The sequence below is a fragment of the Phasianus colchicus genome, chromosome 6 (assembly GCF_987193195.1).
Source record: "Phasianus colchicus chromosome 6, bPhaCol1.hap1.1, whole genome shotgun sequence".
In the NCBI taxonomy this organism is placed as follows: Eukaryota; Metazoa; Chordata; class Aves; order Galliformes; family Phasianidae; genus Phasianus; species Phasianus colchicus.
Window position 1 is genome coordinate 4,094,976 of NC_143441.1, and position 27,965 is coordinate 4,122,940.

The window sequence follows — 27,965 nt, forward strand, 5'->3', positions numbered from 1 at the left end:
TCTGGAACACACCTCAATTTTGTGTCTGCTTTCCAATATTCCCTGGTATAGCAAGTGGGGATCAATTAGCACTGGATAAAAGGTAGCACATGCGTAGTCTCAGCTTTCACAAAGTGGATTTTTTAATCAGACTAGTTAAATTTAATCTACAATTCTGTTTTGTCTGCATACACTAAAAAGACCTCTGGAATATTTCAGTTTAACTGCTTGACAACAGGTCTCAACTATAGCAAATAACATAACACATATTACGGTCATCAATTAACACTACACAAGTATTTAAAAAAGTGGAAGTTTATTCATCTTTGAATGGCTCAAATAGCAAATAAAAGGACAGGGTAAGGCATCAGCCAAGACAAGTTTCATATGTCTGGTGGCTTCATAACACCTCAGCTCCCAGCAGACAGATTCCAAAGCAAAGTCACAACGTTAGTGGTTAGACTCCCTGGCTAAATGGACCAAAATGAGTACACAGGAAGATGATGTCTGGCTCATTTGCCATAGTTACATGAGTAACTTTAATTCTGCACTTGGCAGTCTACTAACACACATACAAAATTCCTACTGATAAATATTTAACGTGACAAATATAACTTCTAAGACTTGAGTCCCTAAAATGTCTGTTAGCATGAAAGTTAAATATTTGTTATCTAGTTTGCTTGAGCACATTTTAAATTGTCAGTTATAGGCTTACACATGTATAAAAAGTGTAACAGTTTGTGGAATTGATCCAGCCCACCTTATCCCAGAGGAGTCCAAAACCCTCAAACGTTCTGGTATATTTTTAGTTAAGATGCAGCACACTCACCATGTGCAAGTATTCCTGCTATTCTGAAGCAACTGAGGCAGTACATTTTGTTTGGGGATTCTGGATGTCCACGGTAAATGTTTCTGTATTGCAAAAGCATCTTTGATTGTTTAATATCAACATTAACTAGAAAAAAGTAGCTACAATGTTCCCCATTTTAAAATCAACATAAAGTAGACTAAACAGTACAAAACCTGCAGTGAGCTTCAGCATAACACACTGTGTTCCTGCAGCTGAGTGTCAGGAACACCAAAGAAATTAACCGATGACACTGGAATTTCCCAGACAACATCTTAACTCAAAATACAGTAGCGCTACTGAATCAGCTCCACTCCACCCTACTCCAGGGAGTTAAAACCCAAGGAACACCTAGACAAACATCTACTCGCAAAGGGAAGCTTCAAGGTATCAGTACGTTAAGTTTTAAGCAACCATTCCAGGCTCGGATGTGCCACAGGCTTTTGACTTCCATCTTACACGTATTCTGACCTTTTAGCTATAAGATACCATATAGTTCACCAAGCTACAGATGACTGAATATGCTCTGTATTATTCACAAAACCATAGTATGGCACACATTTGAAGAACAGACACCGCTAGCAGACAGCTAGTTAGCGAGATCATTCGTGGAACTGCACTCTACAGAGAGGGCAGGCTCGCACTGATGCGCAGGGAGAGTCTCCATGCAACAAGCTGAAAATACACCCTTGACTAAGCAACCTGCTATTTTAGGTTTTAAAATTAAGGCATATTCAAATGTTTCAATGTAAAAGATCACATCACTCTTCTAGGTTAATCAGGTAATGCGGGACCACATAGAATTTTCCTCAGCACAATTGTTGGCATATACATTATTCTTTCCTGATTTGCATAACTCCATGGCAAAACAACCTCTTTGTTAGGTATCACGTTCACAACTGGAATTTTCAAGGCAACGAAAGACAAGACAAAGTGACAATTATCAATGATAAAAAAGTATGCTTTACAAGAAACCACAAAGTAATATTTCCCCGTTTACTAATAAAGAAAAGACTTCCCATGAAACACTACATTCAGAAGAAATGTGAGAAGGTAGGCGATCATGAAATGGTTTGCTTCTCTTGAAGCCACATCAATCTTTTTCAGTGAATTTGACTTTCAGTGCAGCTCCAATTCATGCTTTTAGTGGTACATTACAATTTCCAACATGTTAGAGTAATTTCAGTCACTTGAGCCTTCAAATGGCATGCTTATAAATTATGGTTTTTTATTAGTATGGTCAAAGTAGGAAAGGAATTCGGGGTTTTGATTATAAAATGCAACATCTTTCTCTGATCCTCTTAGCTAGGCTTTTTCTTTTCTTCTTCCCATTCTTCTCTTTGCTGTCTTCCATTTTTCTGGCTCTAATTTCTCTCATCAAATCAAAAAACACCTGGAAAAGATGGAAAAGAACGTAAGAACATAAATGCCAAAACACCATCAGACCTCTGAGTTACTTCAGGTTATCACTGTATAGTAGATGACATCTACTTCTGGTGGTTAGAATAAAATCAGTTATACATCATTAGTCTGAGCAAACAAATACCAATCCAACAAATCTCTCACTGGTTTTCAAGGCCAAGCCCATGTGATGCACATCTGCTTCTTTCATGGTACCTGTAGTTCAGCTAGCTTCTGCTGCTTGCTTATGATTCTTGTCAGAAGAATTAAAGCAAGACTCATATTGCTATCTGGGGCTTTATTTTTTTCCCCCCCATTTTCTATCTAAATCTTACTGAGGAGACTCAGGGAAATCAGTTTACACTTTGAGAATATTCAGCGACGAACTGCAAAGATTGAAACACTGCCACAATTAGTTCTAGTAGCACACACTAAGCATTTCACAGTCACTATGCCCCATGATGCAAATCTAAACAAAAAGTGCAGAAAAAATGAATTAGCATTCCCTTTAAACACGGGTTATCAACCATACAACTACATAAGCTATTTTTAGATGAGGTATCTCAAAGTATGCATAAGCTTCATTATTATCAAGTAGCTTAGTAGGAAACAGAAGTTGGAGACATATCAATGACTCATGTAAGAGAGGAAAGACTGTAAGCTAAGGCCTACGACAGGGAGCCTTAAATTACTTCATTAAGATAATCTTGCCTTAGAGAGGGCTACAGAAAAGAACTATTTCATCTTTGTTATCATAGCAGATCATTTGAACAGTTCTAAAACTTCTCCATCAGGAAGACTTCCCTCCTGATCTGTCAGGGGGCTTGATCCATTTCTGTGCAGCACAGACAGTGCAAGCACTGAAAAACTCTTCTAAAGAACACAGTAGGTATTTTTATCTGCAATTACACCAATCTCATACTGACTGCAGCAAAAGCATAAACTTTCATTACAGAGAATATGAGGAAAATCAATGCAACTATGTATTTCCATTAAAAAATACAACTGTCTTTAGGATACTACATGTTGAAATTGCTTGCTTTTACTTAAATCTGTATTAATGGTATGCTGCAACTGTCAGCTTGCTTAAGCCCTGGCATTGTATCACAGCATCTGGGATACGTAACCTAGTGTGAGAAAATGCTCGTTTTTGCTTACTGTTGTTACCAGAGTGAGTGAAAGCCCAAACCCACCCTTCTGGAATTTAGAAAAGCAAAATTTTTTATAGAATACTAACTTAAGTTCATATAATTAACCCCGTAACTTCAGATGCTTTAAGAAAACAAGTAACTAATACCTGGTATTTACTAGGGCCAACAAAGCCTCCTTGGGAGCAGCCCTGTTGAGAAGGACTTAAAGGTTCTTGTAGATAAAAAACTTAACAGGAGTGAGAAGGCCAATGGTATCTCCTGGGCTGCATCAAAAGAGGAGCAGCCAGCAGGATGAGGGTGCCTTCCTACTCTGCCTTTGTGAGACCACATCTAGGTGCAGGGCCCACAGCTCAAGAAAGATGTGGACGTTTTGAAACAGGTCCAGAGGGAGGCTATGAAGATGATCAAACGACTGGAGCATCTTTCTGAGGAAGAAAGGTTAAAGAAGCTGGGCTAATTCAGCCTAGAGAAGAGAAGGATAGGGGAGAACTCACTGTGGCCTTTCAATACTTAAAGACAGCTTATAATCAGGAAGGCAATCAACTTTTTACATGGGTAGACAGCGGTAGGACAAGGAGGAATGGATTTAAACTAAAAGAAGGAAGATTTAGATTAGATATCAGGGAGAAATTTTTTACCCAGAGGGTGATGAGGTGCTGGAAAAGGTTACCCAGAGAAGTTGCAGATGCCCAATCCCTGGAGGTGTTCAAAGCCAGGTTGGATGGGCAGCCTGACCTAGTGCCTGATTTAATGGCTGGCAAACCTGCCTGTAGGAAGGGGATGGGAACCACATGATCTTTGAGGTCCCTTCCAACCCAAGCCATTCTATGACTAATTTATAGATCGTCAAATCTGCACTCTATGTAATACATATCAATCTGGATCCATAATGCCACCTGTTCCAAAAAGCAGCCCTGAGCTCTTTAGTAGCCTATCATGTGAATGCAAAAGTTACTGGTTATGTATCTTAAAAATATTTACTTTTGCCCCCCTGCTGCTAAGGGATGATGAAACAGATTTAGACGACCTCAGAACTTCTGCAAGACTGAAATGGGTGGATGTTAACTGCAATTATGCACCAAAACTAAAAGCAACTGAACTGCTCTGCATTTAATTGATTTAATATTCCCTGCAGAACAGCATGACATTTTTACTTTAACACTGAACAATCCATTTGTTCACACTGACAACTGACAGATGACAACAGTAAAGTTTAAGTTATTGCAAAACAGTACTCCTATTACTGCTGTTATGCTTCAACTATTCATATGTAAGCATTTGCATTAGAAAATTTCTGGGTCATCAAGTCTATCAAGAGGTCTGAAAGAAAAAAATCTGCACTTTAAACTAAGCTTCTTACTTTTGCCAGATATCTATTACTTTTTCAGTCTACAAGGCTGACAGTTATTCCAAATGCTATGTTTCAAGATGCCTTCTCAAGATGCAAGTGAAATACTTAGAATTAATCAGTAATTTATCATCTTTGTGCTTTTTTATGACTTTCTGATCCAGGCTTTATCCCAAAAAACTCTGGAGGCACTTCTGGGCCATTCAGAACTTAAAAGGCTAAATCCATTCTTCATCAAAACAACACACAGGCATGTGGTTAGACGAGGGTAGACAGGATTCCAATCCCTCCCTTAGTTTTCTAAGCCATTTTATTCCTCAGACAGCATTCTCACTGTCTAGAAACAGTTTTATCTTCCAGTTACAGAAAACACAAGAAGGCAAGGCTAACACAATTGCCTCAATAACTTTTTAACAATAAAAGGTCTTGTCTAATGACTTAACTCATCACAGTTTCGGATGTGATAACTTGCTACGCCTAATGCATTCTCACTGTTTTATATTAAGCAACTTAGTCATGCACTCATCACAAGCCATAGGAGAAAAGCATTTGTTTTAAGATCCCACCCCCAAAAAAAAGAGTCTAAAATAACTTGAACTTGTAAGCTATGACCCATAGAGACAAATATAAAGAAAAAACTGACAGAGATTCTTTTTATTATTAGGTGAGTTATGGGGCAAGTTATTACCTTGTCAACATTGGCTCGTGTTTTTGCAGAAGTTTCCACATAGTTAACATTCCACTGGTCAGCTCTGTTTTTTGCTTCTTCTATAGAAACTTGCCTTTTATCTTCCAAATCTGATTTGTTACCTACTAGCAAAAAAGGAACATTCTCATCTTCTTTTACTCTTAAGATCTGCTCCCTAGAGAAAAATAGAAAAGCAAAAAATAAATATTTTATGGAGCACTGTTCTTAGAACACAAAAATAAGAATGCGGACTTAAACACTCTTCCATCCTATTCCTTTTATACTCACTCTTTTTATGAAGCTTACATAGCAGCAAAATCTTAAACCAAGACAGGCTATTAGTCTTCCAGGAAGGAAGGAAGATGCATCAGTAACAAATTAAACAAAGTAGAACAGGTGAGAATTTAAAATAATAAAGTTCTCCTTTTAGTAAAGATATTACTTGACAGTATTTCTCACTGCCTTTATGCTGCTATTAGCAATCACAATTTTTAATATACCCAGACTACATTCTTACATTTGACTTTTTTTTTTTTTGTGCCACTTTTCAAGCTGATGAAATTAACTAATTAGGTAGTAAGCTTAACAAGAGAACAATCTCGTCCTTTCAGGAATCCTTCTGAAGTCACTTATATTCAGCCCCTACAGAGATCTTAATTCAGTTATAAGCCAGTGTAAGGACAACAAGTTGCACATACATCAGATTTTTAAGGAAAGATCCTGTCTGAACCACTACAATGGAGAGCTGAAATTTATAAACAGAACCAAGTACTACAAATGCTTTGGTACATCCATCTGAAGAACACTGCTCCTGGAAGACAAGCATTCTCTCTTTTGCCTCAGAAAGTACAAAGTTAGCAATGAAATTTAGCCCTCCATCGTGGAACAGTTTGTGAAAGATCAACAAGAAGCACAAAGAACCACATTCCCTTTTCTGGCTGAGGTGAAGCCTATTAGCAGATTTTATGTAGAACAGAAAGAAACTAGAAAGATTCAACTGATCCTATAACTGTCCTTTGATTCGGCATACATCAGAATCTTCTTGTTGGTGTAAGATGTTTTCCTTTTTGTAGCATTTAGTTTTGTTGAGTTAGCTTCTCTTTTTTTTTTTTTTTAAACCAACAGATATGCACTGGAGGCAGCTTGTAACACCACATTCATCTCTCAGATGTAATTAAAATAACATTCCTTCCCTCCCTGCTAAATAGAGCAAGTGTCGCAACTGTGCTTGCAGATATTTAGTAGTTTCAATAGCCAGTGGATTAGGATGAGTGAAAATATGAGAATTCAGTGCAACAATGACAGAATCTGTTAAAATAAGACTTTTAGATAAAAAACTAGATATACCAGATTGAAGTCTAAAACTTAAATTCTCTAGAGCCTCTTCTATTCTACTCAAAACAAGAACACATTTTATCAAATCGCCTTTCAAATCTTTAAAAATTTAGTCCTTGCAGATCTGCCTTCTATTGGAAAAAAAATTACCTAAAAGAACGATGGTATTTCAGAGCCCACTGGAAAACCCATCAAAGATAGTTAAGTGGTAGTGAACAGTTCTCCTGATGCCATTCAAGGAGAACAAAATTCTATGGAAACGCTAAAATGTCCAAATTCTTCCTCAGTCATTTTCTTTTGCATCCGTCTCTTAAGTGGTATTGTTTCAGGCTGCTCAACAAAGCCAAAGGTATTTTAACTGAACCTTTCAGGAGATACAGGGTGTTTTTACACAGAGCAGAAAGAATACAGTTTTTATGAGGCCTATTTTAGCACTTAGGCTTCAGTAGTTTCAAAAGCAACTTGAAAGGCACTTTAAGAGTTGTACTGGGCAGAGTTTTAATCTCTGCATCAAAGGGATATTTTTCTTCCATTTTTTTTCCTGTTTCAGCATACATATTGTCATCACTCAGCTTGGCTTAAAAAACAAGACTTTTTTCTAGATCCATAGAAGATGTAACCACTGAAGAAGCCATTTTGCACTACAGAGCTCAACCATACTAACCAGCCCTCCAGGACTGCCATAAGAAGCATAAGCCTGTACATCAGACCATGCTTCTCTCTCTCCCTCTTTAAAGATACAAATATATACACTTATATACTGAGAAAAATAAATTAAAAAAAAAAAAAACATACACCAGAGGGAGACAAGCTTTTATTATCCCCTCTCCATAACTCCTCCTCCACCCTTTAGAGAAGATTTTAAATGTATTCTATACTTAGTACTAATTAACCTGAGCTATGATAACATCTCTAAGAATACTTATTTCAACGAGATGCAGATCATTTCCTGTTATATCATTTCCCTCCAATTTTGCTTAACTTTGAACTGTTAAAATTTTGGGGGAGTGGTGACTTTTTCTTACTGTATATATTACACAGCAATGAGATATTTTTCTTTGTAGATACGTGGAGGGATGAGTGTTTTAAATAGGCTCTCAAGCAAAACTGAATACACAGAACATGATGTTGTCTAAATCTCCTACCATTACAAGGGTCTTAATACCTTGCATGCTTGAAAAGAAAAATAAAAAAAAAACAACTAGCTTATTAAATCCTCATCCACACATAGTTGACAAAGGAGAGAAGCTGTGGATGTGATCTACAAAGATTTTATTAAAGCCTTTGACTCTGCCTCCCACTGTACCCTCCTGCAGAAGCTGGCAGCCATGGTTTGGACAGGTACACTCTTTGCTGGCTAAATAAAACTGGTTGGAGGGCCAGGCCCAGAGAGTGGTGAATGGAGCTAAATCCAACTGGCAACCAGTCATGAGTGATGTTCCAAAGCAGTTAGCACTGGAGACAGCCTTGTTTAATATCTTTATTGACAATCTGGACAAGGGGATTGAGTGCACCCACAGTAAGTTTGCAGATGACATCAAGTTGGGAGGAAGAGTCAATCTTCCTGAGAGCTGGAAGGCCCCACAGACGTGGCTGGATGAGCTGAGGCCTATCGTATGAGACTGAAAAAACCAAGTGCCAAGTCCAGCATTTCAGTAACAGTAATCCCATGCGTTACTACAGACTTGGAGCAGAGTGGCTGGCAAAAGCCATATGGGCCAAAAGGATTCAAGCATATTAGTTGACAGCTGGCTGAATATGAACAAGCAGTGTGCCCAGGTGGCCAAGAAACCAGTGGCATCCTGACTTGTAACAAACAGCGTAGTCAGCAGGATTAGGGAGGTGGCTGTCCGTTATACTCAGCACTGGAGAGGCTGCCTATTCACAAACATGATTCTTTGCACTGTAGTGTAAGTGTAAAGCAACACTGATTTACAAAAGGCATCTGCTCTGTTGCAGTAATCTTTTCAGTATTCAGAAGCAGAGCAGCAAGGATATCTGAAGTGGTACAAAGATAATAAAGGTATGGTTAGGCATCTATTCAAAGTAACGTGACTACAGTCTTCTATTCTGGACTACCAATGATACTGAAAAAAAAACCAAAAAAAAAACAACCACACTATAAGAACCTCACTATAATTACAATAACTTGCCTTGTAACCTACCTGAAATCTGCAGTAGCTGCAAATGACTCCAGCTCTGTAATAGAGAAAACGCAAAGAAAGCCTTCTCCACTTCGGAAGTAGTTGTCTCTAATTGCAGCATAGTCCTCCTGCCCTGCTGTGTCCAATATATCAATTTGAACTTCTTCCCCATCCAGAACCACCTTTTTCCTGTAGCTGTCAGCTTTGGTGGGCTCATAATCTTCTACAAACTAGAACCAAAGATTTTACTGAAAACCAGGTCTGTACAGGACAAATGCATCTATTTTCTTTATGGATATAACAAACATTTCATATGGTTACAATAATAAATAAGCCCATGTGTTTAGACTACCTGAAATACTCAAGTTATTCAACACAGCTAAAAGCAGGTTCCCCATCAACCCAAACAACTTACAGGGTTTTACTTTTTTCAGCCATTACAAGGAAATTTTAGAAGGAACTGAAAAACATCAGTGGCCATGCACCAAGTGTCTACTTTTGGTTAAGCACAGCATCTGGCTGCATTTCATTATACTATCAGACATTTCTGAGTATATTTAATATCAATTTTTAAGGGACACTGAAGGCATAACTTCCATTTCTTAGTCAAAAAGAATGACTTTCACTGACAAAAAAAAAAGTAGGGAAAAGGGAAAAGTTTTTTTTTCTTCTTCAGCAGCAACATAAAAAAAGGAAAAAAACTGGTCACCTCAAGCATCAAGCAACTTATTGAAGCAACGAAGCTTTGAGTTTCAGTACTGAAGTTCTAACAGGTCTAGTAGCCAATATGAAAATATACTGTAAAGGAGCAAGTTCTACAACCACTAATTGCCTAAAAATCTGAGGGGGGAGGGGAGGGAAAGACATATTTACATATTTACAGATGTCTCTAAAGGAGAAAACTCAGAATTTCAAATTTCACAGAACAGTTTGGGTTGGAAGGCACCTTAAACCCCATCCAGTTCCAATCCCCATGCTGAGGGCAGGGACACCTCCCAATAAACTAGGTTGCCCATAGCCCCATTCAACCTTGAACACTTGCAGGGATGAGGTGTCCACACTCTGGACAGCCTGTGTCAGTACAAAAATATATATGCTCAATTTAATAGTTGACATTTGTACATCATATACATTTAGACCTTTCCAGAAAATAACTGTACCAACTAATGCTTAAGTAACAACACTACATGGTAGACATCACACGGGATAATTTATACGGTACATTCTTACCTCATCATACATAAACTGTAGTGTTAAAGCAGATTTTCCTACACCACCACTTCCCACCATGATGACTTTATGTAAAGCCAGTGAATTCTGTCCTTTAGGCTTATTTGCTGCCATCTTTGGATTACAGAAAATTCACAGGTATAAAATGAAAACCTAGAAGAAAAAATATTGCTTCATTAGTTTTCTCCTTCCCACATGCAGTGTTTAAAACACATTCATTTCAAATCCCTGCATATCTCAGATTTAGAGATATTTAGGTTTCAGTTCTGTTACCTTCACTGAAAACCACTTCTTACTGGAAATCATTCCACAAGTTATAACAAGCTCATCTTTCTTTTTCTTTTTTTATTTTTTTGGTGTCATGAGCCAAGAAAGCCATTACCACCTGCAAAGGGCACAGGCAGGTTCACAGCATCCAACAACAATTAAGGGAAAATATTTATATTTTGGTACGTAACGCTTTCTGTTAGAGACATGGCATTTGTCAGGAATTCCTCTTAGTTTACTAAGAAAGAATTGTAGAAAGGAAACCACAGTGAGTCAACACAAGAAAGCATGAGATATGACAGCTGCAGGGGAAAAAAAACAGACATTTAAGGAATTTCCAGCTTAAATAGCAGGCACTGGAACAACAGTAACATCAACAAGGATTGGTTTTGTGCACTTTTTCAGAGAAAACCAGGCAAGCGTGTCATTTCAATCCTAAAAATAACCTGTTTCAGCAGGTCAACCAGGAACTGAAAGAACAATCTAGTTTAGGCAGAGTGCAAAGAATCAACTTGTCTTTGCAGACTACAAACACCCAACGTACTACAATAGCTGTTCCAGTCCCACAGCTGCTTGGTCAAACACATCTCTGCACCTTAGCAATATGAAAGGGCTCTGTGACAGTTCATTCCCATCCATGCTCTAAAGTGCATGTGCACATAGACAAAAAATAATCCCATTTGATCCTGGATGTTTGTTATCTTTAAAATCAAATAGTTTTTAGCAGAACCCCAACTGTTCTCATCCCACACCTTCCTTTCATTCCTTACCTATCCTATAACACTATTGGTGTTTAAAGGAAGACAAAACGTTCTGTCTTAAAAACGCAGGAAAGTTGCTGCACAGATTTACAAGAATGCTTAAAATCTCTTCAGAATCCCCTTCCTCCAGAGATTAAGGTCAAAAGCTCTAATGTCCAAAATGCAAAATGACTTCTGTGTTACAGAGGATGTAAATACACATCTACAACAGCAACAGAACCAAATAGTTGACAAGAAAGCTCAGAAAGAACTCAGATGGTAACACAGTTAGATTACATACAGAACTATCAGATAATAATACAGCTCAGTAACAAGATGCCTTTCCTTCTGACAATCTCACACTGAAATTATGTTCTCCTGCATTGTGAATCACCACTGTGTGCAAATCAAACAACTGGAACTTCAAGAACAACAATTTCCTTGAAACTTACACCAAAGTCCTTAGCTGACGACACGTTTTTGTCAGCAGTGAGGCACTTACATAGAAAAGCATGCTGACTGAAATGTCATTAAAGACTGAACCAACCCTTCCTGCAATTAAAACAGGTAAACACAGAAGAAATCTACATGAAGAACTCTGGATCACAACAATAACACTGCCTATTACGCTGTCAAAGAACTCTGAAAATGCACTGAATGTTAAATGGCTTAAATTGTTTCTTCCAAAAGGGTTGTCTAAGTGAAACGAGCACGAGTGAGCTGCTGCACTAATTACAGACACACAGCAGAGAAACATAACTAATCTTACATTACCTTTTTTTTTTTTTAAAGGAGCACAAGAACAAAACAAAACCGGGTTTTGGTCATTGAAGCTTAAGAAGAATCACTGCTTTCTTTTTACTCAAGAGGGAGCATGAGAACATGAAAATAACTCCAAGCTGGGTACATTTCCAACATACTACACCACATTTTAAACTGCTCCATATTGTTTTGCTTCTGCATTCTTCTCTAAAGAGAAAAGAACGTATACCAAAAGTTGTGCTCACTTTCTTTGTAACATGTATTTCATATAAATAATACACAGAAGCATTCCTCTGAATCAGCAACTGACAAGAGCTAATTTTGAGAAGGTTACATTACAATAAATACTCCTGGATGCACAAATACTGAAGCACCAGTGCACACAAGAATGGTCACACTAATTCTACTGAGCAACAAAGCAGAGTGTTCTTCCACAAGAACATCAATAGCACGGGAAATTCAAATGAATTCCGCAGGACCGCTGTCAGACGTGTCTCTGCAAAATCAATCCCACCATTTGCTCTAATATATGAGTCACGTTTCACTGTAACACTGTTGTAAATTAACCTCTAATCTTTAGGTAGACTGATCAATGGGAATGTTCCTATCCTATGAGAAGCTCCAATTCAGCTAGCAGGATTCCAGCATACAATTAGCTGCCACTTGTTCTTTGTCCAGCTGACAAACTGCTTTCAAAACAGAAAGATCCCTATAAGCAGTCAAGTTAGTAAAGATGCTTCTTTCCACTGAATGTTCTTTTAAGATCTTCTGGCAGGCGATCATTTTCAGAAGCCCTGATAACATCTTTTCAAAGAAGCGTAAGAGACAAAGTGAAAGAAAAACTCAGAATTAAGAAAAACCTCACCCAACCAGTCATCAAGACATCAATAACCATCAGTGAACAGCATCCCAGTGAGATATCAAAGATAACTAGACTTCACGCTACTCCATTTCCAATCTGAAAGATAAGCTTGTCACCAATACTCTGCCCCACTTTGTAGTGGGAGGACGCTCGGTGAGCTCAGTTTGCTTTCAAGTTCTTCACAATCCAACGAAGATAGAAGACTGGCTAATTCAGGCCTGCTGAATGGGAAAGTAGAAAAGCCCAAGAAATAAGCTACAAACCGAGCAAGATTCTGTGCAAGTGACATCCAATCCAGAGAGACTGCCCTACAGCAAGTACCCCACTTGAGAGAATACAGACTCAAAAGTGATGTTACTGCCACATACCTCTACCTTTTCCAGTCTGCCTTTTAAAGCAAAGTGGAACATAAATTTCAATTTTAACAGTGAAGTATGCAAGATATTTCATGCAAAGCAAATTTTCCTATCCTTAATTCACGTAGCTCTTTTTTGCGTTCATAAAAAAAATAAAAGTTTTGTTCATATCTGTTTTCTTAATTGTTCTACTTTAATAAAATTGGCAGAGTGTGGCAAGAATGCTGTTGTGTGTAGCTCAAAAGAGTACACTTTCATATTTTGTTGTACTGAGATTTATTTTTTCCATCTTGACAATAAAAAATTGTTTTGAGCTCCAAAGACAAACAGGCTGACCCTGCAGTAGAACCCCACGTTGTGACACAGCAGAGGAGCTCACAGGGATGAGCAGGGTGTTGTCAATAGCTGTGTAATCCATCCATACAGGTCAGCTTTTTACCACACCCACTGGTAATCCCCACCCCAGCAATAAAGCTGATGAGATATACCAGAGTTTATTTTTAAACAGTTCTCTGCGTAGTCTAACAAGTCATAAGAGAAGTGAAAGCTTAACTGGCTCGACAATGTACTCCCATATCTTCACTTGAAGGGTGAGAGCTGTCTAACCACCATGCTATGGATCTCTCCTCACCTATACTGCAGATAAGCTCCTAGGAAACTGCTCTGCACAACATGTATAAGCACAGAAATGCACAAACAGATGCGTCTCAGTGGCTGCTCAGCTGAAGTAAGTTCTGCAAACCCCTACAGCTGCTCATTACTTGCATAGAGATAAGGGCTCACCCCAGTTCTGTGCTCCATCTAATGGCAGGCTTCCAGCTGGAGCCAGGATCATTGACGGAGAGCCAGGTTAGGGTGTGCTTAGATTACATCAGAAGAACTGAAGGAGAACCAACTAGAATTCATGTTAGCATCAGCCACAACAGTCCAGCTGCAGAAATCTATTCAAAAGGATGAAGAGTAGGGAGCAAAACAACCTAAGATCACTCTGCATAGCAAAAGGGAATTGTAGCTGGATGTGTAAAATGTATCTTTCTCAAGTGACTAGCAGCTATCCCTAGTAATGCTAACTCTCCCAGAGATGCACACCTTGCACAGCAGGCCCTCAGTTGAAGAAATACTGTGTACCCACTGGATTTAAACACGGCGTGCAGCTCCACCCACCAGAGGAACAAGAGTTCCTGTACAAGGAAGCTAAGTATGTTTGCATCTTGTTAACTCTTGTATCAAGACTTGAAGCACGGAGCAGCTATCCAGATCACAAGAGCAAGTAAGACGATCAGCTACCAGTACCAAGAGAGGTTTTCAACTCCAGGGACAAGGTTTTATGGCCAGATATCTTTGCAAACATTTGACAGTGAAAAAAAAAACCAAAGTAGTAATTTCTGATCTCTCTACTGCAAGTGTCTTTGTCATCCAAATTCTCAGATTCTCTTTGGAAATTAATTCTTACGGAATAATGTGCTCCAAAACAACTAACCAAAGCATTCTTATAGATGTGCAAACGTGGCCTACTGTATACCAGCTTAAACAAAGCAATGGATGTCCAGCTCACATTGCATCTTCTCCTTCAGAAGGAGCACTGATACAGATTTCTCTTTAGCTAGCAGCAAATATTCAGCAAACTTAGTGAACAATCAGATCCAAGGCACCTAATCCTGCCAGAACGTACCTGACACTGGCCAACAATACAAAAATTAAGGAATAGATCATATGATAAGTTGGCCTTATTTTCAAGGGAAACTGACTAAAAGGGGTCAAGAAGTTACGCTGTCCATTTTGATCCCTCTAGAGTCTCATAAATGCAATCTCAATGAGAGCAGACCAGGGCAGGAGAAACATTACACTAAGTCACGTCATCACAGGCACGAATTCAGCTGGCATTTTCTGCAGTGCTATACATAAGGCTGAATGCAGGCTTTGTGAAAATGCAGTTGTCCTTAACAGGACAACTTTCATTTGCTGCAGGCATTTGTGTGAAGGAGACTGGTTAAACACAGCTTTGTGTTTAAAGATAATTAGTACAGTTAGCATAGTAGATTCTACTTAATAAGAAGGGATAGTGGTGTATTCCTTCAATTACAGAACAGTTTCTTATTAGTAGTAGTTTTATAGCCTTCATAACGCTATGACATCAAAACTGAACTCCAATTCCTTTGCTTCTGTTCTCTTTAAGGGAAATTATGTAAAGATGTGCAGGATGGTAACATTAAGTTTATTACCCACTCACTTCTATGATGAGCACTGAGGACTGTTCTACACAGAGAGCATCAATAACAACTTACACGTCAGAGCACCTGATTTTGTTGTTTTCCCATTCAGTCCTCTAGAATTCGACAAATCTGGAGGAACACAAGTGATTTTATGAGCTATGGGTATGGTATCAAGAACTACAATTAGTAAGCTTTGACTGGAATACCTCCCAAAAGGCAAAAAAATTTACCAATTGCTTACTGAACAATAATAATGGAAACCTATGATCTTCTGAACTTCTCTTTTTTAAACTAAGACCTATTATTACGTTATTATGTACTTTAAGCTTAAAGTATCACACCAGAAACGTTAGCTGTAACTTGTTTATTTCATTCTAAAGTGAAAATTGACCGTGACTCCACAGTCTGATGTAAATTTCAATATTGTCCAGTTTCTCAAATTCTCCTGCAAAGTGACTCACAAATGTGAGTCACCTTACAGGTGACAAAAGTTCAGCATTCTGGGGAAAAAAACAAAAAAGCAAGGATAAAAAAGAGTGAATACATTTCATTTTCTTATAACCATCAAGAAATATATTTATTATTAAAATATCATGGTTTCATCCAGTTACTTTGTTTCTTATCGAGTCCAGTAGCTTCAGTTCAGTTAACAACAGCAAGATCAGGCTTCAGAATGCATGGGTCAAAAATGATCAGCACAGACTAGGGTACTGGATGCAGATTATCTGGAAGACAACTCAGGAATGACTGAGATATTCCTGCAACAGAAATGTTCCTGGAAAAGGAAGGAAGCAAATCCAGGCAAACAGAGCCTAGTCAGTCATCCCTCCCAACAGCTGGTTGCAATTACAATATCCAAACCAGATCAGCAGAAACACCCCATGACCTAGGAACAGGCAAGATACACGAGGATGTAGCACAGTTGCCAGCTGTTTTAAGAACTGGAGAGTTAGGAGTCTTTTTAGGTTAGATCAGCATTACTCTAATAAGCAACACCCCACGTCTCAAGTTTGATTTGTGTTTTTATTGCAGTTTAAACATGCAACATCTGTTAAGCTCAGCACTAAGTAATATCAGTATTGTATTAAGGTAGAACAAGTACTTCAAAAATTAAACCATCACTATAAACTCTTATTGGCAGCTTTAAAAAAAGAGGAAATGAAGCTCAAATTTTCTAGCAAACCATGGAAATTACTAGCCTCATTAGACAAAAAAAGTTAGGAATACTGCCACAGTAAGTCCTTCCTCCTGAAAATAATCCTTTGACATAAACTGAGAATTGGGATTCAGTTTCCCATGACTTCAACAAGCAGCCAAACCATATTCAAGTTTCAGTAAGAGCCCTTCTTTCCAAAGCTGCCTAGTGCTCACCCTAAGAGGCACGTATCTCCCCCACACCCACAAAACAAACTTACTGAGGTGCCTATACTTCTACTAAGGACAGTAAAGAACAGAAAACTGATTTCAGGTCAATCTCTCGGCAGTAGGAAATATCCTCAGGCAAGAGACCTGTACTTCCCAGCTTCCCAATATGGGTACTTAGAGCTGTAACTATACTCAGATATTGAGAACAGGAGTCAACCTCATTAGCAGCAACTCCTCATCAAGTAACTGAGGCCTAATCCATTTTAAAAATTATATTGGGCTGCTATAGAGAACACTGGCCTCCCCACATGCCAGCAGCACTATGCTCTCAAGGTATCACCACAAGCACTGAGATGCCTCCAAGAAGTCACTCAACCACAAGCAAGCAGTGACCAAGCTCACAGCCTTGCTGCAGCCAGGGCTCCCACCAGGCCTTGATGCCAGCTTCTGGGCACAGCTGGGAACTGAGCAGCAGCTCCTACAGTGAGACTAGATATGCATACCACATTCCTTAATTTCAGCATTTGGTTCCCAAAAACCCTCTAGGCATCCTGCAAGTAGATTTCTCAGGAGGCATCTCCACAAACATTTCTTGAAACCGATATGGAACGGCACAGAAAAGCCTTGATGAATTGAATAGCAGAAACATTCTAGAACAAAATCAAAGTCTTCAAATTTTGAGCCTTCCAGAGTACTGAAAATGAACAAGCTGTATCACCATCAACATAAACTGCTAAGAAAACACACAAATGAACACAACTGCATGTCTGCAATACTGCTATATATGACCAATATTCCCATCCTCACCTTTCTGACAGCTCTGATGTTTGAAACAACTAGGTGAGAAAGCAGCTCAGAAGTCTGTCTGGACAAAAACCAACCTCCACAGGCTTTTGGACAGATCTAAACAAACTTGCTGGCATCAATGACAGATGAGAAAACACACACAAGGGAAAAGCTGGACTGCAGCAGCTCCAGCCTACAAACATCGCTGAAAAACAATGCAAGTGTTAAAAGGTTCCTCAGCTATTTAGTACCTGCTGAAGACTCCTCACCTTTTATAAGTTACATAAGGGCTACCATACAACATTTGCAATAGTTTACCTGGATAGATCCAAAGAGCAGAGGGAAAAACAGCAGACTCAAGCACAGCACTTCAGTTGAAACCAAGAGCAGGCTTGTTTTCATACTACAATTGAAGTTACACTGTGAAGTAATTTTAGTAAAACACATATTTACAACAGAGTCTAGTTCAAAACCTGGCTGGTACCCTATTCTAATCACTGAGGGAACTTCAACCTTCTGAAACTTATAGCACTGAAGAACTGCTTTAACATGAAATGTAAATGCCCTGCCTTCCCTTAGAACCACCAGTACTGGAAAAGACCTCCAAGGTCATCTACTATACAACCACACACCTACCAACAATATTCCCCCATACAAGCCATGTTCCTTAGCGCTACATCTAAGTGTTTCTTGAACACCCCCAGGGACAGTAACTCAACCATCTCCCCAAGCAGCCCTTTCCAGCATCTTACCACTCTTTCAGAGAAGAAATTTTTCCTAATTTTTGCTGAACCTCCCCTGGCACAACTTGAGGTCACTCCTCCAAGTCCTATCACTAATTACACAAGAGGCTGACCTCCATCCCCCACAACCTCCCTTCACGTAGCTGTAGAGAGTGCTTCAGTCTCTCTCCTCTTCTCCAGACTAAATGACCCCAGCTCCTTCAGCTGCTCCTTGTAAGATTTGTGCTCCAGACCCTTCACCAACTTCACTGCCCTTCTCTGGACACACTCCAGGGCCTCAATGTCTTTCTTGCAGTGAGGGACCTGAAAGTGAACACAGTGCTCCAGGTGCAGCCTCACCAGAGGATGTTCCTTCTCTGCAACACTGTTTTTGATGCAAGTCAGGAGGCTGTTAGCCTTCTTGGCTACCTGGGCAATAGAAACCCACACTTTTACATGTTTAATCTAGGGTATTAACAGAAGGTATTTGTTCTGATATAATTTAATTTACCACAAGAAGAGATTTAACTGTAATATCATGGTACAAGATTGCACAGCCATTTTGCTAACTAGTCTGTCACACCCATACATGCAGAGAACTTGCAGAGGTTAATCCAGGAAAGATGATGCACAAGATTTCCTAGCACAAGCAAAAACTAAGGAGGAAGTTAAGGGTAAAACTGAAGAGAGGGACAGAAGCAGCTTTTCATACCAATTACTTGTAATTAACTATCTCAACAGAAGTCAATTCTCAGTCATGGGAGATGCTATGTAGAACAGCTGCTAATATTGAATTGTATTCAGCATCTCCACATAGAAAGATGACAACTTTTCCCCCCTTCAGATGAACGTAAGTGATAAGGCATAGCCTACATGGATGGATTTTACTAACAGAATCAACAACTGAAGGCCAACCAAGGGAAATACTTTGTGAGCATTGTTCAACTAGTGCCACCCAAGCCATACTAGCCAGAGGTATTTTCACCCTGCATTTCAGGTGCAATAAAGTGTGTTAAAAAGACAAGATTTTGACTGGGACAAGTCAATACACTGTACACATTTGCAAAGAACTGCAGCTTTTCAGCTCTTCTGGAAAGCAAAAATGGAGTTCTCTAGAAGGCACTATGCCAGAATTTGCAGCATGAGCCTCAGCATTACACTTTTAAAAGCAGTTAAAGAGCTCTGCTTCAGGAAGTTGCTCACAGCATGTTCAGTACCTTTTAAAAAGCTCTTTTTTCCCAACCATATTTCCAAAGAAATCTCAAATCACAACAGCGTGCTTTTTTGTCCTTGTACACTTACCTTTCAGTATCTATTGAACGTATTTTAAAAAGATATAAATGCAAGCATTTTGACTTGGCTTGACAAAGTAAAGTGTTTAAACAAAGTCTGAAGAAAGGTTCCAAAAGATGTATTTGAAATATATAGGTTTGCTAGTACAGGTCCATAAATAAACATTTTCTCTAACATAAGTATTGCATTCGTTGTTAACAATCCAGTACTTCTTTATTCAGAAGTTCAGAACATCAGATGTTCATTTTCCAGAAAAAGCAAATATCACTACTTTTTAAGGCCAAAAAGGATAACACGAGATCCCCACTCACTAAGACTGATCCCCCAGCCAAATAGTTTCACTGCTCTCTAGGCAGAAAAGTCAACTGATACAGAGAAGTCTTGAAACAAGTGGCACCTGCAAGAAACAAGCTTCTCCTCAGGGAAAGCTGTGCCAGCACACCAGCCAAACTGAACCTAACAAAAGAATATTCTGGATTTTGCATTTCAAGGACATTCCTTTTACTCCTCTAAGGAATCATCCAGCTGCAGGAAACAAATGTCATTAATGAAATCTGACTTGGCAAAATAAGTAACTTCAATCATTTCATGGCTTGGCCACACGTGGTATCACTCATTTACAAACATGTACATCTTCTTTCCTGATAATACTGTAAAAGCATTAATTTTGCAGCCACATGTTCATATATTCTCCCTCTCCTGTTAACACTCCACACAATGCAACTTGCTCTTCCTAAAATCCTAATCATTTTTCTGTTTTATTCATGGCAGAAGGATTTCATACGCATGACTCAAAGAGACTGGTTTGCAAATACACAAGGACTTGCAATTAACCTTTCGAGCAGGTGATTCAAATACAAAGCAGTTATAGACCTGATGCTGCATGTTAATAGAGCATTCATGAAGTTGAAACACCACTGAGTCTGATCCCTTCCAATTATAGATATTGTTTATTCTACAACTATTAGGTCTACCATTTGAAAACTCAGCGAGAATCCATCCTGTAGATTTAAACGACCCAACTAATTGCTTTTTAGTTTGATATATGCTTGCCAGTTGTGTGACACACACGGCAGCTTAATGGCTATTTAACATATCACAAAATACTCATAGAAATACAGCATTTGGTTCATGAACTTATTATGAAGTTTTAAGTATTCAGATCAATTTGCCACTTTCCGCATAAAGTGCCAGCGTAGAATTAGTTTTGCAGTCACATCCCAAATTCAAGAAACCTTAGAAAAGCCACCAGATGGTATACATCTCTAGGTGGGTCTCAAGCTCTATTCCTCTGGTCAGCCACACACCATAAAAGCTACAGTGGCATTCCAGTAGTAGTCAAAGGCTATATCCAGCTTATTTTCAAGGTCAGTCTCTGCAGGGAAGTACTAGAGAAGTCTGCCTATGGTGAAATCTGGTATCTTCATCTACATTTAACCAAATTAATTCTACACACGTTGCAACACTAAACACTGCCCAAGTGTGAATTGCACTTCCTTGACCTTGTAAATTCCAGTCAGAAGTATGTGACCTAATATCCTCTCAATATTGCACGGCGTAATACAAGATTTCCCCTGGCCTGAAAAACCTTCACTTCTGTTGACTTACAAAAACATTTTACTTCTAGCTGATCACTTCCATGCTTTCAATTCAGCTGCAGTAATCTCTAATAGTGTCAGGTCTGCAGAGTCAAAATCTAACTCTACAGCCTTTTTCCTTAGTACACGTACAGACTGAATATTGCATAAAGTCTGGAAAAGTTTCATGTGTTAAAACTCATTTCTGTCGTTGCCAGATAACAGCCAGCAGAAAGGACCTTAATCTGTTGAGAAAAACACTTCCCTGAAAATCTTTCCTTCAAATTGCTGACAAATCCAAGAGTAACCACAGCAGCCTGAGTTAGCTATAGTCTTTTCGGTGTTGTATTATGCTGTACCTCAATGCACACATCTCTGTTAAAAATAAAACACCAGCATTTGGTTACAAAACTGTTTTTCCTTCAGTTTCTCCTCCAATAGCTACTTTTTTCCTCAGTTTGTTAAAAACAAACAAAGAAGAATTTAGAAAGACTAAAATACAGAACTTTGTTTATCAAACAGAAGATGATTTTCTTCCAGTCAGCCAAACTACAGACAAAATCGTTTATACTAATATCATTTCACAATGTTCTTCAAAATACTCAAACTGTGCATGCAGCACATGTGATCTCATTTCTAACTGCTGTGTCTTACACAGAATGTCTTTACTGGATAATTTCATTCTTCTATCCCTTTTGACTCCTAAAGCTGTCAAGCACAAACACTTGCAAGACAGAAAATAAAACAGATGTTGGTTAACCGTCATTCAATTAAAAACCAGAACACAGTCACATAAGCTTTCCTCCCACAAAAGTTCCACATGCACCAAATCAACAATCACCTGGGAAGACCAAGTATGTTCACAGGCTAGCAAAGTTTCCCAAAAGCAAAGCAAATGAAGCCACCACCAAAAAGAAAACCACAGGACCCTCCCAAGCTATTTCTATCATTTAAAAAAAAAAAAAAGCAGTTCATATCCCAATCTCTGGTAGCTGAACAAAAAGCTGCTGAGAAATAGCAGCATTTTGGTGATCTGTAACTGCCCTACAAAATTATTTTTTAGGTGTAATTGTGACCATAAACCCACCAGTAAAGCTAGTAACTATACATGTCCACTCAGAGTTTTTGGCTGACAGGAAGCTAGTTGTATGGTTAATACACAGATAGGTTTGTGTAAAATACTTTGTGCATCACCACCTCTGAGCCTCAGAACATCATCCATCTAAAGCTCATAACCCACCTAGTTCTGAGCGCAGGAAATGCTGGTTAGCAGTATCTGCACAGGGTGTCCTTAGAGATGTTGAAGATGTACTGGTTAAAAGCAGGCTTCTTCCTTCTTCAAAGCAGTAGCAAGAAGGGTAAACAGGCAGAGATCACAAGTTAAGATTGAAGTTATTATCAAAACAAGATTTAAACAAGAAGACTGAGATATAATTTGGATTAAGGTTTAGAACATAACCCTGCCAAGTCCAAAGGGCAGCAACAGCTCCAACACAGCCACAACTGCAAGACAAGTTCCTCTCTGAAAGAGTGCTGCAGCTGAAAGACATCATTCAGGTAACCTGGCACTTCTTAAATATTCCTGAAATAAATGCCACTGTATTTTTAAATGGATTGTTCTAAAAATGTTTCCTCATGTCGCACTATAGTTAAAACTAAATTAGTAATGACACAAACCAAAGTAGTAATTCAGACTAGCAGCTTTCTTAAACCTATTATTGTTCTTACTGCAATCTTCAATTAACAGGGAAAAACAATCCAGCAATACCATTTTATGCATCTCAACAAGTCGCACTGAACATCTTCCTTCTCTGGTACTCCAAAACATCTCAGACCACTACTGAAGTTATATGCAGCCATCTCTTTTCACTGCAACACGAAGTTCTTAATAATTTTAGAAGGTGAACTTGCTTAAAAGAAAGCCATTTCTGATAATTAGTCCCAAAGCACCTGCTCTTCAAATTCTGAATGACCATGCAGTCCTAAGTCCAGACTCTAGTGCTTTCTTCCTAGGCTAAGTGCTATTATATACCATAACTCCACTGCATATGAATGAGCTGGAATCTCATGGCTATTATGCCTGATCAGCAGCAGGGAAAAAAATACACAACAGGAGCAGGAAGAAAGGAGGTTTTAGCAATTCAAACTCATACAGACTAGTGCTGCACCACTGATATTGCATCACGAATTACGTTCATTAAAAAAACCCAAAACATATATTATACAATTAACAATCAGTAATCATTTAAAAAACGTAAAAGTCAGAGGATTGAAGGTACAAGAAGGTCCAATGAGCTGCTGGTGATGGCCACACAGACCAGTCACTGAAGCACTGCAATGAACTCTCATGTTAGTTATTGTTAAGTACAGATTCTAACCTTATAGAAACCAGATGTTAGAATGTGTGTTTTAAAGCAATATTCCTTAAAATCCAAGAAACCTGGGGCTTGGAATGAAGTTTAATTTGCACGTTATATGCAAAAGTGGAATTAAGTGGTCAACTGTGTAAAAAGGTACTATCCTACCAAAAAAAAGCTCAGCCACACAGTAATTACTTTTATTCAGTTCCTGAATTTGCTTATTTTGACCTCTGTAGTAATGCTGACATAGTTAAGAATAAGCTTCTCCCACCCATGCTTTAACTAGAGCCTTCATGTCCATCATCTCAAACACTCTCCATGGCACCACTTGACAAGCCAGTGGTGTTTCCAACGTGACAGACATCACTGGGCATATTGCACTGCTCAGTAATGCTGCTTTCCTGTCTCTACCGATTACTTCATTTTGAAGTCTGAAATAAATTCTATAGGCAAAGGTATGGAAGTTGTTAATTCCAGCTAAACAAATGCCCTTCAAGGAGAGCACAGCAACACTGGATACCAGACTACCCTGGTACAGCCTTGAAATGCCAGGTTAGCTTCCCTCTGTGCTGCTGGATGTTCTTCATTCAATGGGAGAACTAGCAAAAGGACAATACAGAGCATAGATGGCTTTCACTGTTCTGAATAGGACCTCCATGTTTGGAAGACTTCCATGTTTACCACACTCTACTTAATGTTGATGGAAACACTTCTGCTTGCCTACATGTGGGTGTTACACATAAGTATTCTCAGACAGTGGGAGACAAGAATCAGAGTTAAAGACTAAGTCTAGCAGTGACGCAGAAGGGGACAAGAGGACTTTGGAGTAAAATGACACATGAAGCAGGGCCTGAATGCGTGGCAGGTCCTTGCTACCCACCCACTAAGCACAGGTGCAAAGCTCCTTTGCAAAGTCACATTTTCTTTAATTTCCAGAAATACTCATTTGGTCATACAGTGTATTTACATGCCAGTTTTTAAAGAAATTGTGTGGGCCACTCTGCACCAGGCATTCCCACACTGACGCATCAAATGATGAGGTAATAAACTTTCTGTTAGAGAAAAAATACAGTATATTAAATGAGCTGTAGGGATAGGAATTTCATCTATAATGTAATCACTTGAACTAAGAAGCCAGTATCACCGAATAAGCATCATCAATTCCACCAGGTAACGACTGCAGAGTTGCTATACAACCCACTCTATCTTGTGCGTGCTACCTTTTTTGCATTCTTGGCTCCCCTCTGTATTACCATTATAAACTGATTACAGCATAGCTTCTTTTGAATTCTCTACAGTGACTGTTTTTCATTATACTTCCTCTTTACATTGTCTAACATCTCCTACACACCTGTTTTTCCATCTTTTCCCTTTGTGCACAGCACACCCATCTATCGCCCCACAGGTGCTGGGAATTTTGATGACGCCAAAGTAATCCTAAGCAAAACATTAGCAGTAATGACTAAGTCACCCTGTATGCAATCAATTCTCTTTCATCAAGAAGTTCTAGAGAAGCATTACTTAGCTCATACGGCATTTCTATCCCAACTGCATCCACCCGTAAATCCAGTACTGTTTTGGTTTTTTTTTTTTTTGGTAGGAATTTCAGATTTTACCGTTGTGGAAAGCTGCTAAGATTCAGCCTTACATGCCCAGCCCTTTGGATACATGGGTTCACACCTACCAAAAATACTGGACACACAGCAGAGGATGTTCCACCTTAGAACCTTAGAACCACCAACAAACCCTCAGGTGCTTGCTCCAACTCCCACTTGTTAAGGAAACGTGCTAAGAAGCAAAACAGGATTTAACAATTCCCTGGTCTGTCTGCAAACCAGATCTGCTCCAGTTTAAGGGACTCTAAGCTCTTCACATCCACAAGGACTGGATGCTTCAGATTCTGCATATTTCACCAGTAATATTTCACAACTATCCTGAGCTGGTTTTCTGCAACAGGCAGAATAACATATAACAATTTCTTCCCTTAGAAATTCATATGACGTTTTGCAGAACGTCCAGTAGATTTGCACTAATTATACCAACTGTTTTATTTTCTTGCTTCATCACATCCATTCCTCACTACAAAGGAAAGAGCCTTAAAACAGCCACCTGGTAAGTGAATGTGTGATGTGGGCAGGTTGTAATGTATTCATTAGAATACTGTCACTAGCATACCAAAGTGCCTCGTTCACTTAAAACACATCTCAATTTAGATTCAAAGTAATTTCAATAGCTGGGAGGTACTAGAAATTCACTGGAATTTGGCTGTAAGCACTCCTGAGGAGGTGAGGAGCTTCCTGCCCAGAATACAGTGTGCATGTGATCAGTAGCTCACTCCCAAGGCCACCGTATCCTATAGCACTTTCCTGGTTGGCAAAACAAACAAACCTAATCAAAGAGCTACATGACTTTTTTTCTCACACAATTATTTTTTCTCCAATTGAGAAGCTGCAGGGCAAACAATGCTGTTGGCAATTAGCCGAGATGTTTGCCTCAATAACTTTTTATGTAACAAGACGCCATACCTACATTATTGTTTGTGACTCCCAGTGACTGGAATACATCAGGTTCTAAGCTGGAACATCCTCTGCTTCAGCAATTTTATCCTCCAAGTCAGATGCACTCGAAATCTAACAGGAGCAAAGGCTCATCATGGACAGAACGTTCCTGTTTCAGGGAAACCCCTTTAAAGATATTTGCAAGGATGTCAATGTGTGGCTTAATGGTGGTTAAGAACACAACTGTGTTTAGAGAAGTAAACCTGACTATGGTCTGCCATTCAGTAACACAGCATATTTAACCCCTCAACTGGCTTCTCAAGCAGAGGTCTGGAGGCTTTTTGGACTGTTCTGTACAAGAGCAAGTCACTTTAATTTTTAACTTTTATCACTTGAATGTTGGTGGGAAAAAGAAAAAAAAGCTTAAACTCTTACGAGCATGGATGAAAGGGTTTAAACCCTGCAGCAAGAACCTACAGATCACACAGCTCTTCCATGAATGCTCACAAGTTCCCAGAACCAAAACATTGGGCTATTAGATGAGTAAGCAGGCTAGGAAGAAGAGGTTAAAGCGTTAGGGTCACTTCGAGCCAGGGAAGCAACGCGTGCATTCTGTCAGGGCAGCACAGCGATGCCACAAGGCAGACACACGGCTCGGACGCAGACATCTCCACGGGTGGCTCCCGGGACGGACACGGCCCGCTTCACACCTTTATTCCGCATGACGTTCAACGAGAGGGAAGGCTTGGAAGCCACTAAAATCCCCAACTCCCGATCGAGCCGAGAGCCGCTCTGGTTTGGGGGAACTCGCCCCGCACCTTTTGTCTGGCAGAAAGCCGCCTCTCCCGGCCCTCGCAGCGCTCCTCCCGCCGCCCCCAGCCGCAGGGCGGCAACACGAGCCGAGCACCCGCAGCGCCGGGCGGCCCCCAGGCCTCTCCCCGCGGCCGCGCCGAGCCCAGGAGGTCTGAGCGGCGGGGCCGGGCCGCGGCGCTCCCCCTCCGTCTGTACGAACGGGGACCGGCCCCTCCCGGACCGCGGCTGCCCCCCACCCCTTCCCGTCCGCTTCTCGCAGCTCACCTGCGGCCGGGCTGCCCGCCGGAGGAGCGAGTGAGGCGGGCGGGGCCGGGCGGGGCGCAGAGGAGAGCCCTGGCGCCGCCCCCGCGCTCGGCCGGCGGGGCGAGGGGCGGGGCCGGGCGGGATGCGGAGCGAGAGGAGCCGGCGGGGAACGGCGGGCGGAACCTACTTCCGGGAAAGGGCAGTGCCGCCAAGGGGGGGGGGGAGCGACTTCCGGTCGGGAGCGTGCGCAGGGGGCGGGGCTTAGGCTGCGGGCGGGGCGGGGCTTGGGGTGCGGCCGTGTGGTGAGGGGGCGGAGTCCGCGGCTGGCTGTGTGCTGCCTTAACCCGCTCGGTAACGTTTCCCGCCTGTTTCGGCCTCATCTCCTCAGCGCGACATCCTTGTTTCGTGTCCGCTGCTCTCCCCTCAGGTGATCTTTGGTCACGAGGCGCGTTCCACAATGCTAAGGAGATAAGTCGCCGAATTTCTCAGCCGTGATTCTTGGCGTGGAAAGCAGAAAAGGAGCCTTCCATGAGGGACCAGTGCAAGCTGCACCAGCGTTCACTCAGCATCCACTCAGCGTTCACTCAGCGTTAAGCTCAGTGTAGACAGCTATTATCATTTCCACAACGGACGTGAAGCACCAAAATTCCTACATTATTATTATTATTTAACACCTAGGGATATTAATATCCGTGCATGAAGGGTTTTATAGCTCCCAACCAAAACGGGGTTGAAAAAGGAGAGTTCCCACGTTCGTAACAAAAATGCAAATAGCAGCTCCCCGGTGTCTGTATCTTTCAGTATAAAGTCAGCAGCTTAAATGGGAGCTTTGTGTAAACACGGCGTGAGCAACGCGGAGTAACCTGATGATAACATAGAAATGGGCTGCTAAGTACATATTTGTATTTTATGAGGCTGCAGCCATTCTGGTGTTTGCCTCACTGAAAACACAGCTGGCAATCGGAGCTTCAGCCAGCTGGGCTTT

At 40.2% G+C, this 27,965-nt stretch overlaps 1 protein-coding gene across 2 annotated transcripts; it reads right to left on the minus strand.

The window, feature by feature from the left end:
- Positions 1-278: 278 nt before the first annotated feature.
- RALA (RAS like proto-oncogene A) lies at positions 279-27,123 on the minus strand. 2 transcript variants are annotated; one of them, XM_090142223.1, is made up of 6 exons: positions 27,002-27,114; positions 22,307-22,402; positions 10,124-10,276; positions 8,915-9,123; positions 5,415-5,589; positions 279-2,219 (listed from the first exon to the last, which is right to left on the minus strand). In XM_090142223.1, the coding sequence occupies exons 3-6, from the start codon at positions 10,235-10,237 to the stop codon at positions 2,097-2,099; spliced, it is 621 nt and encodes a 206-aa protein (XP_089998349.1). In that variant the 5' UTR covers positions 10,238-10,276; positions 22,307-22,402; positions 27,002-27,114; the 3' UTR covers positions 279-2,096. The 2 variants fall into 2 exon arrangements, with proteins under 2 accessions (XP_089998349.1, XP_031455259.1); XM_031599399.2 differs by lacking the exon at positions 22,307-22,402 and having other exon boundaries at positions 27,002-27,123.
- Positions 27,124-27,965: the final 842 nt, after the last annotated feature.